The sequence below is a fragment of the Poecile atricapillus genome, chromosome 13, assembly GCF_030490865.1.
Source record: "Poecile atricapillus isolate bPoeAtr1 chromosome 13, bPoeAtr1.hap1, whole genome shotgun sequence".
Taxonomy (NCBI): Eukaryota; Metazoa; Chordata; class Aves; order Passeriformes; family Paridae; genus Poecile; species Poecile atricapillus.
Genome location: NC_081261.1, coordinates 10395371 through 10409639, shown reverse-complemented (window position 1 = coordinate 10409639; position 14269 = coordinate 10395371). Strand labels below are relative to the sequence as shown.

Genomic DNA, 14269 nt, shown 5'->3' with positions numbered 1-14269 from the left:
GGGTTGGGGATAAACCCTTTTACTTCCAGTTGGTTCCTCTTTCTCTATTCTCTCCCAACAGACACTTGGGAGGTGTGAAACGAAAAATTCTGATAATTTTAATGAAATAAAAAGCCCCCATGTTTTTCATGTTGAAAGTAAATCAGTGCCTCCCTGGAGGAGAGAGGCAAGCAGATACACCCGAGTTCTGGTTGATTTGGCTCTGTCACATTCTCTTACTGTTTTAGTCCAACACAGGAAAGCAACATAAACCCTCCCATGCCGAAGATGGAGTTTTTAGTTTGATACAGAGAGACAGAGACAAGTCCCAGTGCTGAACAGAGCCCATCAACTACACTTCGATTCTCAGCATCTTCACTCAATTCAGTTTGGCTCAGTTTCTTCCCTCTACTCCTGTCAAGAAAAATTCCTCAATTTGTCCCTTAAGTCACTAAAAACCGAGGTTTCCCTGTGAAGGGCTCTGCCTTGGGAACCCTCCAATGGATCTGAAGGCAAACAACGTTGTCCTGCCATCAGGGCTGTCACCCCTGCATCAGCTGCTGGAGGAAACTGTGACACAGGCAGAAAAGGAAGGAATTTAGTTATGTGGGCAGCCACATCAAAAATTGCAAAACCCCAGCTTTGCAAAGCCTAATGGCTCACATGGGAATATCAGATGCTGTGAGACAAAGATTTCTAAATCCTGCAATGTTTTCTAGCAAGCCTAAGTTGATAGCAGAATGCAAGGCACTTTTTTCTGTATTTAGTGACCATATAGCACATTAAAAATCCCACACAGATAGTGTTTTTTGTCTAATAGCATTTTTCTTTTGGTAAGAAAACCCCCCCACAGCTATGCTATGAAACTTCCATTTAAAATGTGATCTTTCAAAAACAAGTTAAATCTATGTGGCAAGTGTGAGTATGGAACAGATTACTCCCTCCCCACACTCCATTCAGCTTTCCTCTCTACCCTGTAATAAAGTTACTGATTTTTCCTTAAAAATAAATACTTTCATACCAGGGTACATCCCATTTCATACCAGAATGTACCCATAGTGAGTAATGGATGACCCTGTCCCCTGTTCTGGAGACACTGCTGGGCATCTTCAGCACATGTTAAAATGGGTCTAAAGTTGGAAATTGCTGGTTGCTGCTCTGGAGGTGGATACTCCCTGGGCTGGTCCCTTGATGAAATGCTGGCTTAATCTAATGTAATTTTAAACTAAATCTGATGGAGTGAGTTTGAGGTCAAGTGAGCACCTGAATATTTGTTCCACCAGGCACAGATGTCATCCAGGGGATGGAGGTGAATGAGAATGATGGAATATGGACAGTGGGATTCTCTCACCTGTAAAATGGTTTGCCTTCATTTTGCAATCCAGTGAGCCAGGGTAAATAGCCCTCAGCAAACCAAGCTCAGTACAACCAGGTAATAACCTGGATATATAGCTGGGAGTTAGCTGGTTTTGGAAACACTGCTGTATTTATTTAAATATCCTGAGCTATTTCATGCAACAGAAATGATTTTCTGGAAGAAGAAATTATTGAGGCAATTCTGTTGACAAAAGTAGTAATTACTTTAAGAGATGCTTCGAAACACTGCTCTTAACTCTATGGAAATGTGACTGACAGAGCTTGTTTTACAGTGAAGATATGTCCTGAAGCCCAGGTAATTATATACATCCCCCCTTGATACTTTTATTGTTGACTGCTTGTGTGACAGCACCAGTGAGGGAACCCTAAGCTGTGTTTGCTCTTGTGCACAGATAATTTGGGCTGTGGCTTTACACATCTCTGTGTGAATGAGGTTAACACACAACTTTTCTTAGAGAACATTTTCATGGAATGTCATATATGCTATTTACTAACCATTCACCTGAAGGATATGGGTCTGATACAGCTCTTCATAGCCGTAGGCATGACAGGTGTAATTGCCCATGTGAATAGTTGTTACCTTGGTGATGTAGAGGGAATCATCTTCTCCAAAATCCTGAATGGAACAAAAGACAGGAAAGGTGCCTTATTATTTAGTAACAATATTTTAAACACTGTATGAATGGAGACTACCTTTTCAGAGGTTTTGACAGCAATGCAGCCTGGGGACACAGCTTGAATTTTGAACAGTAGGCTATAAAGTTCATAAATCAACATGCAGGGAGAAAATGAGCAGTGATTTAAGAGTAATGTAAAGTGACCCATCTGAGAATATGAACTTTGGTTCTTGTTGCTAACAAGGTGCTCTTTGCACATAAAAAAGATGGCCATTTCCAGCTGTTTAATTTATAGGGGAATTTAATATCTACCTGTAAACCTCAGATGCATGAAATGCTAATATTTGGGTGGGTTAAGGTTTCCTTTATCTGTGCTGGCTCCTAGAAAATGCCCTGCAGCCTTGAGACTTGATGAAAAAGAACTGAAGCTCTTTGTCACTTATCTCACACAATATCCTGGGAAGGAAGAAGACAAAAAGCCTTTTCTCAAACATACCTGCTTAGATCTGTAACTGCTTAACAAGTATCTTTCTTCATCCCCTTCATCTTCCTAGCTCTGCTCTTGCATTGTTTCAATTTTTGATTACAGATGGGAAGGATTGACTTAGTAGACATATATTTGGCACTTGAATATGTTGTACAAACACCCTGCTTAGGAATTCATTTCAATTCATTATTTATTTACCAAATTATAGCTAAGAGAACCACAGCACTGATGGCTACATGAAGCAGCTTCTCTTGTTCCTCCACTAACCTTTAGACTTTCTACAGCTTCAGAGTGTGTTTCTATGCAAACTGAGGTGAATACATTTAATAACAGTTCATGAGCTGGAAGAATGATTTTACTGTGTTCATCTCCATGTGTGAAGTATGCTAAATTTAACTCTTGGAGTAATTTCACTGCAATATTATGGGAAAATTCAACTTTGAGGCAGGGTGGCACAAACCCAGTACAACAAGGTGCATGCTGGAGAGTGGTTCTGCTTATGAAAACACAAGAACTTGTTTTTAAAGCTCCAGTGTGCAGCTGGAATCCAGCCTGCAGCCCAGGGTCCTCCGTTCTGGGAGGTCCTGCCTGCTGCCACCCTGGCATCTGAGACACGCAGCAGTGTGTGTGGTGAGGAGATGGCAGCTCATTGCCTCCTCTGCCAAGACAGAACCCACCAGGGGGGTCAGATTAAACAGGAACATCACTTTGATCTTCTGGCTTGGAGTCAAGAACTTTGGTCCTGATTGCTTTGTGCTGGAGGAAGATGGGAATCCACACACAGAAGTTCTGTTGCTGCTCCTTCCCTGCTGCATCCATGGCAGCTCCAGTGCTATAAGGAACCATCCACATCCACCTGCTGCTGCCAGCCCCTGCCCAGCACTCAGAGATTACAAGCAGGAATTGTTTGATCAGTGGATGGACTGATTTCTAAACCAAAACCTTTTGGGGCTCTTTATATCTCACATTTCCTGCCTCTTCAGGGTGCATGTGCTTTTCAGTTGGAATCTTCCTTTCCAGACACCACACTTTGAACATTTTTTGAAGGAAGCTGTGATTCTGCAGCAGACATGCAATGCCAGCTGGCAGCCTTCAAGAGAAGTACAAAGCAGCCTCTGCCTCTTGCACTATGGATTGATCTGGCACTACTTCTGTCAGCTCGTGAATATTTTCCAAAATCTTCTTTCTGGCACTAAGAAGCATCTTCATGCCTCACCTCTCAGTGGCAGGTCAGTTCTTGCAGAAGGGAGAGAATTTTAATAGCTTGCCTGGTTTTTAGACATGTTTTAAGGCAGATTGAAAGCAAGCACTGAGAAATAAGGAGTTTACTGGCAAGATGCAACCCTTCCCAAAGCATGGACCTTCCACTGAGAGCGTGCAGACATATCCACCATCATAACCTGGTTCTATTGGCTGTGCTGCTCCAATGGGCAAATGTATAAACAATTATAAAGAATCAATCCACAGATGATGTGAAATCCATTATCTATAATCAAAAGCATCTCAGATATTATTGTCATCTTGGTGTCAGGCACCTGAACTATGTGAAAAGCTGGTTAAGTTATCCAATACATTAATACAAATATCTTTTCAAAAATCCTCATTCCAAGTATTTGCCTGTTTTTGGTCAGTTAGACCTTTCCTGACAGAAAGCAAAGATGCATGAGTAACTGCTAATAGAAAAGACAGCAACCCTGTTCAAATGGTATTTGCATGAGATGCAAAAAATGCTTGCACTGGGGGGAACTTAATAACAGTTTTTGTAAGTTAAAATAAACTGAATTTGAGTTTAGATCAATAAAAGCAGGATGGCTACTTTGATGGAATGATTCATATGCAGTTGTGGAAAAACCAGGACAATATAATCTTTTCTATTTATGTTACTTCCTTTAAAATATCACATAAAAATATTCTGAATGCTTGGTGTGTGCTCTGTAATTGTCTTTTCAAGGATAATCTGTTTTTTTTTCAATGCATACAAATATAACATTTAATTAATATAGGTAAAATCAATTAATTAATTAATAATTAATATAAGCAAAACCCCTTGCACAAACAGGTGCAACACTATAGTATCATTAACTTCCTTTCCAAATCTGTTTTTTCTTGAAAAGAGGGGCTTATATTGGTAAAAGCACAGTTTGTGACTTAAAATCTATTTTCTGACTTCTGGTGCTTAAAGAAAATTATCAGAGATATTTCAGGTTACCACCATATCACCATGTCAGGCACAGAAGGGAATTATCAACACTGTATTAGAACCTGCACACACAGTAAGTTCATATATAACTACAACATTATTAAGAAATAGAAGTGTTTAGGTGTGGGAAGGAAAAAGTGATTGTAGCATTAAATGTTTAATACTGAACCTTTTGGTGCTACAAAAAGTAGACTGAATTCTCCAACAAATTAATGACTTTCTGCGTGTTTATTGCAGCTCACGGTTTCTCCTAGTGGTTCCCTGCAGATATAGTTAGCACATTAGGATTTCACTGTTACATTTTATATCTGTGGATGCATTCTTATGCACTAGCACTTTCTTTGTGTATTTCATAAGGGTGTATTTAGAAGTGCTGCAAAAACCCAAGCCCTGGAGCATTAAGAAATGATGAGTCTTTGATTCCTTAATAGCCTCTAATTTCACATCTTGCAGTCAGGAGTGCCGTGCTGGAGTTGGAAGCTGTGAGATGTATTTGGGATGTGTCTCTACCCCCTCCATCCTGCACTGCCTGGGAGCACAAGGAGCTGCTCAGCTGCTCACAGGCCACTGTCCTGTGCTAACAGGGTGTGAGAGAGCACTGACAGCTGCTGAGCTCCTGCTCAGCTTTGCTGGGATGTGGATGGGGTGGGCAGAGGGAATGGGAATAATTTACAATGGGAAAAAGCAGATGAAATATTTTCAAATATTTTGACTTAGTTCAGAAGGCTTTTGCTTGTTAAGCCAGTTCTCCAAGTCACCACAAGCCTGAAAGCATTCAGAGCAGAACAAAAACATCTATAAAACTGATGCAATATAATTCTTCCCTCCCAAAATCTATCCCAGCTTTAAAACTCAGTATTTCAGGGCTGTCTGGGAGGCTCAGCAAATGCTGCACACCCCAGGGAGCTGTTATTGCCCTACTCGACCCCAGTAATGTCCCACAGTGAATTGAAAAGACATTTAAATGTATCATCATCATGAACAGGTAGTCAGTAGAAAGACCAAAAAAAATAAGTTCTGAGACATTGTTTTCTTCATTTACCATGGAAGGTGAATTATGGAATCCTGGAAAGGTTTTGGTTGGAAAGGACCTGTAAGCTGACATGGTCCCTGCCACAGGTAAGGCCACCTTTCACCAGACCTGGCTGCTCCAAGCCCCATCCTTGAACACTTCCTAGGATGGGGTGTCTCTGGAATGGATGTGGGTGCTCAGGGATGGGGTATCTCACCATTCTCTTGTGAAGAGGAAGAAAGAGAAGTGATGAAACCAGAGGGAGTACCCATCTAACCCCACAGAATAATAAGCTCTGCTTCAAAGCAGCCAGGTAAGGGCAGGGTGTTCATCACCTCTACATTATAAATTTCATTATAAAGCAATTATTAAAAAAAAATTTAGAAAGCTATACTTATAATTTCTCATAATTGATAAGGTCAACTACTGGCAGCTGATAAACTGACTTCTCTAGCAGTATCACCTCTGTAGCACCACCTTTTTTCTCCCTTTTTCAAATAAAAAGTTCTCTGTCCTTCATGAGCTTCTTTCATGACTTGCATTTACCCTTCAACCAAAGGATTGATTAAATGACCTTAGAATATGTTTTAACTTTTCAAGATTAAAAAAATGTGCTACCCTGCATTTTACATTGATAACAGCTTGGTAATCTATAAAATATTAAAACAACAAAAAAAGTTGCTTTAAAAAAAAATAATAAAGCAGACCCTAGAAAATGGATATATATCTTCTTTTTTTGGTATAGTATTTCCTTTCCTTTCCATCACTACTGATTACCCAAGGCATTGGTCTCTCCAAACACAAGATTTTTCATATTTATTTATCCCATTCCCATTCTAATACATTCCCTGGTCATGCACTCTGCTGCCATTCAGAGACGCTGCACTCAGAGATGTGTAAAACATTGCATATTACTTGTAAATCTTGTTCACATTCTGTCTCAAGTGAATTCCAACCTGTGATTGTAACAGCACAAATCTCCTGCTCTGACACCCAGGAAGGAGCTGGCAAAGAGGAGCCACATTAACCCTGGATGCTGAGCTGGCTCTGATGCCACAGGGTGCAGGGCACTGCCACCCACCCTTTGCCTCTTTCAGATGCATTTTCATGAAGCTTTCCAACCTGTCTTGGGGTTGTTCCAACATATAAAACCTTTGAATTTTTCATCTGAGTTTCTTGGCTTTCAGGAGGTTTGAAAAGGAATGAGCATAAACACTTGTTATTTTTTAGGTTAACTTCCCGTTGCTTGAGAAAAAACCTCAAACTTGACTTTGAACCATAAACAAGAAGAAAGAAGAAACAGAAAAGTCAATCCCAGTGACATGAAGCCAGAGATGCCCCACATCCCCAGCTCTCAGGGAGGGCACACTGGCAGTCACCCCACAGTATGGCAGTATGGCTTACACACTCCCTTGCTCATGCCATTTAAACCCACACAGTGATTTTAAACCATCCAAGGCAGATCTTGAATGTTCCTAATAAATATTAGGCAGGGGAGAGCCCTAAAGACAGTTGATACCCTCTCACCATGATAGTTTAAAAGTGTTCAGAGCAGAAATAATGGCAGAGGGAATGAACTTCCCTGGTGGTTCTTCTCTTAGGAGATTTGCTTTCCAAATACTATTATTAGTCCTACCACTAATAATAATAATAATAATAATAATAATAATAATAATAATAATAATAATAATAATAATTCACTTCATTTTTAACCCCTTCAATTTCAGCCCTTTCCCAAGCCCAAGGAGGCTGGAGACCTTCTCCATGTGGTTTCAGTCCCTGCTGACAAAATCAGTCCTGGCAAAGGGGCTTGCTGGTGTCACCAGTTTTCCACTAAAACCCCAGAATAGTTTGGGTTGGAAAGGACCTGAAGTCTCATCTTGCCCCACCTCCCTGCCATGGGCAGGGACAATTTCCAATAGATCAGGTTGCTCCAAGACCCATCCAACTGGCATTAAACACTTCCAGATGAAGAAAAACACCATCCTGATGTCACAATCACCAGCAAAGCAACTAACATTAACTGCTTTACACTAAAAGAGCTTTCCTGATCCTCAGTGTCCTAGAAATCTCTCTCTGATAATGTTTACAGGATTTTAAAACAACATGTACCCAAGCATTTAACGAATTATTATTATGCAAAATCTACAACAATAGCTATCACTTTGGAAATGATTTCTCCTCACTAAAAAAATGTCTCTGATCTTTTTTTACAATAGATTCATGACTGATTCATATAAAAATAATAAAAACTGAATTAATCATGGGTCCTTAAATCACTTTCTTTGATGCTTTTAATAATTCATTTCTAGAGACAAGCTGAAAACTTACGCTTCATTAATATTATTTGTTCTTGGTTTTACACATCACTTTAGTCATTTACACGGAAAGAAATTCAGCCTTAAGCAAATGCCAGAATACTATTGCAAACACAGCCTGATGGGGCATTAATTTATCTTGTCTTGTTTTTCTGCTCAAAGAAAGTAACACAACATAAGACTGCTGGTGAGTCAAAAATTTTTTTGCCTTGAAAATATGGAAATTAACTTTTTAGATTGTTGTGTAATTGTAATACAACTAAAAAATGGCTGAGTTTTACATCCTGAGAAGCTCAGCAATAACATGACAAGGAAAATGAATAGTAGGCACATTCCTCTAAAAATTTAAGTGGATACAATTTCTGTAATCTTCATTATGACAAAATGTGAGACAATATATTCAGAATACACTGTCAGTAGTAATTTTGCACTTAATCTCTATTTTAGAGCCTGCAAATTCCTTAAGAAACTATAATGAATTTTGTAAACTTTGAATTGAGAAAGAAAAAAATTTGGTTCTAAATATGCAACCTTTTGTTACTTGCTCCCATCACTGCAGTATCTAGGATGGGCCAGGGTTTGATAATTTTAATGGCCCAAATTCTATTAGCAGGGAACGAATGGGGTTATTCACACATGACCTTTTTATTATTCAACAGTGAATCTACATTTAAAACATCAACATAAATACATTGTCTTCATACAGACTATTTTAATGAGAAAACTAATCCCAGCGACTTGCACTTTAAAGGTTGGCTGTTTGCTTTGGGTTTCAAATATTATACATGGAAAATATTATACATTTTCATGAATATACATGAAATATGTATCAAGACAGGTAGGCACAGCTCTTGTAAGGGCCGTGAGATGTACACGGAGGTGATTTCTCAGGTGGATGGAGAATATGAATAATCAAGGCTGTGGTCTGGAACTCCTTGCTTGTCTCTGGATGGGATGTTTTGAGAGAGCAAGGTGCCACCCTACCTGACATCAGCAGAAATTAAGAACTCTGTATTTACATAATTGGTTATGTAATGCCTATTTTTGAACTAATGATCCAATGCCAGTATGAGTTAAAGTGTACAGATTAAAACAAAATGACTAATGGAAGACACTAATGAGCTTAGGCTATAGCTACCTGCATTACACTTGGTAACTCACCAAATTCTTATCTACCTCTACAGCTTATTTTTTTTTCTTATGGTAATCTTCTCTTTCACCATGCTTCTGAAGGAGCAACTTATATTTATAAATTTTATCAATTTACACATGTTTCCCTGGAGATAATGTCAAGTCATATGAAACAATACCCTATAAATATTATATGCATTTGACTCCATGAGGAGTTTATTTTATTTTCAAATTGAGGAATGCTTTCATAATCACATACTTGAGAAAACATATCACCTGCTCCTAGGAGGTAGAAGTATATTATTTTGAATCATGACACATTTTAACCACTTCACTTTTGTAGTCAGGAATCAATTTATAGCTGTAACAATTTCATCAGTTTCAGCTACATTACAGTTATTTTCTGGATGAGAAAAGTGTATATGACTTTATTAAAGCGGAACTGCAAAGGGACTTCTAATGGATAAATAATATGGATGGGTAATTTATGGAGAAATAATATTTTTATGCTAAAAGCAATCTCAAATGTTTGCTGTTTAATTACATGTACCATTAGGATGGCTCTTTTGCAATAGCTGTGTGACAACTCATTAACAGAGCTCCCACAGACAGCACATGACAAATTAGTACTAGTTGCTTACGAAAGCTTCTGATTAACAGAGCAATGAAAAATTATAAATATTTTGTTGCCAATCAAGACATCACATAAAAGTGATTTAACTAATGCAGTTAAACAACTAGGCTTTATAGTAATCTTCAATCTTTCAGTTCTGTGCAAATTTAGGATTATCTAGGTGTTTGTTGCCTGTCTTTGTCCCTCCCAGTATTACCCTGGAACACTAGTCACCTTCTGAGATGACATTTGTCATGAATCTGGAGAAAGTAAAGTAACAAAGGACACTTCAACAGTGCCTTTCCTCTGCTGCTCTCACACCTAGCTGGCAGGATCCTGTTTTTTTCAGATGATTCTAATTTCATTTGATTTCTTGAATTAGCATTTAGAAGAGAAGGAGTTTAATTGGAATATAATACCAGGATTTTTCCAAGTGTGTGACTATCCTGTAGGTCTGTATGTGATTAGAAATGTGCCAAGAGCAGGGAGAATTTTCTTGAAGTTAAAAAGGTACAATTAATCTCCTGTTGCACTTCCAATTAGCCAAATTGCCAACCTTATTGTGAAAAGCAGAAATGCAATCGAGTTTCTGCTTGAGGCGCACTAAAGGAATACTGAAGTAATTTAATTAACTGGCTTCAAGTACATTAAGAAGCACACTGCCTTTACTTTCTGCTGTCAATGCCTTTAAATAGATTATTGTTTAATGTGAGTCTCTGTACCCACGTAAGGCTGAAGCTTTGAACTGTCTGTTGTCATCCCCTGACCTGAGCTATTAGGTGTTTAAGAAAAGACCATGATGATTAGAGGGATGGAGCACCTGTTATAAGGAAAGGCTGAGAGAATTGGGATTCTTCAGCCTGGAAAACAAAAGGATTAAGGGTGACCTAACTGTGTACTTCCAGTACCTGAAGGGAACCTACAAGAAAGCTGGAAAGGGACTTTTAAACAAGGGCATGTAGTGACAGGACAATGGAGAATGGATGAAAAGATTAGATATTGGGAAAAATATCCTCCCTGTGAGGGTGGTGAGGCACTGACACGTGTCTCCCATAAAAGCTGTAGATGCCCTATTCCTGAAGTGTCCAAGGCTGGAAGCTTTTTGCAACCTGGTCTAGAGGAAGGTGTCCCTGGCCATGGCAGGGTCGTTTGAACAAGATGAGCTTTAGAGTCCCTTCCAACCCAAACAATTCTGTGGTTCTGTGATAAATAAAAGGCTGCATTTAGCAGCTGAAGAACTGTTCCTGCTGCCACCATCACACATGCAGGTGCTCATCCTCAGTGGCCAGAGAGTAGACATGTGTGAGCTGAAGCATTCTATGTAACACCCACCATGGAAGAGGGAAAATAAAAAAATGGCAATCCCCAAATTGTGTCTCCTCAAACAATCAGACCAGAATACAGACAGCAGTGTATACACAGAACATAAAAAAAATTAAACAGTGTAATTAAAGATGAAAAAGTTGTGGAGGTGTTCATTAGACTAGAAAAGCTGAAGTTCCCTTTTTTTTTTCTCAAGAGGTGTTGTATGACAAGGTGATAGGAGGTCATAAACTGATCTGTGACACATTAAAATTGAAGCATAAACTGTTTTTTCTCCTTGTAAGAATATCAGACTGCTCTTCTGATACAGTTTTTCAGTGATATACTAGTTGAAACAGATCAAAAAGTCATGTTTTCCTGATGTAGTACACTCCATGGGAGTGTTGAATCATTCAGGAATCAGTCAGCTCATGTGCAAGGACATAACTCTGCCTCTTAACACAGAATCACCAATGAGAAACAGAATTACTTATAATCAAACCAGAAATCCACTTGGGCCAGTGCTGAATTATGTGAGGAACTGGCATTTCAGTCTGAAAATGTATTCAACATTCTGTTTAAAACAGTAGGAGTTGCAAATTAACCCTCAGATCCAAGTGCCATCAGTGCTTCAATAATGTGTTTTCTACTCAGATTCCTGGACTGTCATTTTGTGTCCAGTTCACGCAGGAACTTTAATTCTTTAAGATTAACGTAGTCATAACCAAAATTTCATAAATGCAAGCTAAATACTGGGAATTTTCATTATTTTTGGCCAAAAATTCCTAAGACTGCTCTTGAACCTTCAGAGGCTCTGCTGCATTTCCATGTCAAGCTTGAAGCGCTGTCAAGAAATACAAATGATTTTAAAAGGATAATACTTGCTGAGATGAAAAGGATGCTTAGATGGTTTTAATTACTGAATTTGTGCACACAGTAATTACCTATACATGGTATACATGATTTTCCTGCTAAGAAAGAGTCAACAAATAAAGTACTGAGATGCTGTGTGTATTTCTTCCCATGTGCTGCAATTTTCATATTTTACTGCAGAAGAATAAACCAAAGATGTTTCCCATTTCAGCAATCCTGCATACACAACAATTTAGGGAGCTATAGTATTGACTGTAAGAACTCTGCACTGAGTGGCTATCAAATTAACAAAAACTTAACAAAAATATAAATCAACTCTTGCTGTAGTGTAATTAAAATAAAATCTGATTTACCATGTACTTTAATGCAAAGAGAAATGAAATACAGACCATGTTTTTTGTATACTACTTTCCACTCTCTCTGTAATTAAATATTATTAAATAAATGAGTACATTTATACCATCATTCAGGTATTGTCTTTACTACCAACTATGACTCACAGATCAGACCAGCACTGTGAATTAAAAGAGATTCATCTTCCTTCCTGCGAGGGCATTGCCACACCCTGCTGAAAAATCCCATTTTTAAACTGCTTGTCAGTAATAACAGCCAAGGAATGAGAGGAGAACTGAGTCAAAGGCAACTGAAACAGGAGGATCAGAGATAAAAATGGATTATTTGGTTTAAAGAGGGCAGAGATTCATAGCCAACCATAAATGCTTTGTTTCATGCTCTTGATGAACTGGTTTCATTGTACTGGGAAAGACACCCCTGAGGAGTGAATGGTCTGTAGAGCTGATTTCTCCTGAGTTTTGAGGTCTCTGGACCACAGGTTGCACCAATGAAAGCAGCATCATTTCATATAATATATTCCAGGTACTCCTGCTCCCCCCTGCATATATACTGCTTTGCTTTTATTCCTGAGACATATTCACATACACTCTAAATATTACACCTGTTTCCACTTTCCATAATAAGAAGATAGAAGTTGCACCCTTATAACTACCATATGTTAAATGAGGTCATACTCAACGTCCTCATCAGACAATGACAGGAGTGGCTCAGGACGTACGTTGATGTCCTCGAGGTCGAGGAAGTTGAGGACGACACCATTGCGTTTCCAAATGATGGGAGGTCGCAGCGCCCCACGGATGCTGCAGGTCAGGACGGTGCTGAGGCCAACCGTGATGGTGGTCACAGTGACCCTCTGGTCCTCTGGCAGGCTCAGCTGAACCACCTCTGCAGGGGCAAAACAACAGGGATAACATCAAATACCACACAGGGGAGCTGCTCCTCTTCTCCCCTCTCTGACTTCCTTTCTCATTCTGGGAATAACTTTGGAGGATTTTGCAAGGAGATGGGTTACCTACACTGTACAAAAAACCAAAACAATAAAGCCAAGTAAAAGACAAATTGAATCTGTCTCAATCAAACTCTCTGTATCCCTTTCCTGACACAGCTGTGGCATGAGGGCACTAAGATGGTCGGCTGGCCAGCCTGGCTGCAGTAGTTTATACAAAGCAGTCAACAACAGGAGGATAAACAAAGGCTCTCTGGCTTGAGATCATCTGGGGCTTGTTTCTCTAGAACACTCCTCTCAAAGTCCCTTGAAAAGGCAAAACAAGGAGCTGTGTTTGTTCCTTGAATAAGAATAATTAAGGTCAGACTGCTGCCACTGAAATATAGATAAATCTAGTTTCAAACTGCCCAAACACTGGAAGTCACCAAGCATGAAAACTTGTTTACCAATCACAGCCACATATGGCATCTGAGATACAGATGTGCTAAAAAATAAAAGCTTTCTAATATTTTATTTAAATAAAAACCCCAGTTATTTTGACTTAGGTGTGCCACACAAAAGAAACTCCTGAGGCAGCAGACTTTACGTAAAACCTCACCACCAGCTCTCTGAAAGCACACTATGGCACGTTGTTTCCTTCTGGCCAATGACATGAGCTATGGCTGCATCTTTGGCATGTGTGCTCACACAGAAAGGTCAGACCTGATACCAGAGCCACCCTGGGTGCAGGTTGCCATTATGGAGCATTTTGGCAGCAGTGAGACAGTGGCTGGGCAGTCAGGCCACATTGTCCAAGCTCCTGTGGCCACAGCTTTGTAATTCACATGATGGCTTTTGCTTTCCCTCATTTCCATGCTCTGCAATAAGAAAACTATATTGCATGTAAATGATGAGAATTGGTCTTTCAAGGTAATGGCCCATTGAGAGGAACAGGGAATGTTCACAGCTGGTGTTACTTTGCTTCAGCCAACTTCAAAACCTGGGCTGGGGAATAAAACAGCCTCTCCCAGCACCAAGTCTCCTCCTTTCTCATGTCCACTGGCAACAACAGCAATAAAAC

At 39.4% G+C, this 14269-nt stretch overlaps 1 protein-coding gene across 2 annotated transcripts in view; it reads right to left on the bottom strand.

Annotated features, from left to right (window-relative positions):
* FSTL4 (follistatin like 4) overlaps window positions 1–14269 on the bottom strand; it is a 207026-nt gene that overhangs the window by 26015 nt on the left and 166742 nt on the right. For both annotated transcript variants that reach the window (XM_058848655.1, XM_058848654.1), the window contains 2 exons: window positions 12982–13148; window positions 1852–1972 (listed from right to left, as the gene is read on the bottom strand). In XM_058848655.1, coding sequence (XP_058704638.1) covers window positions 1852–1972; window positions 12982–13148 — 288 coding nt within the window. The remainder of the gene's footprint in view (window positions 1–1851; window positions 1973–12981; window positions 13149–14269) is intronic.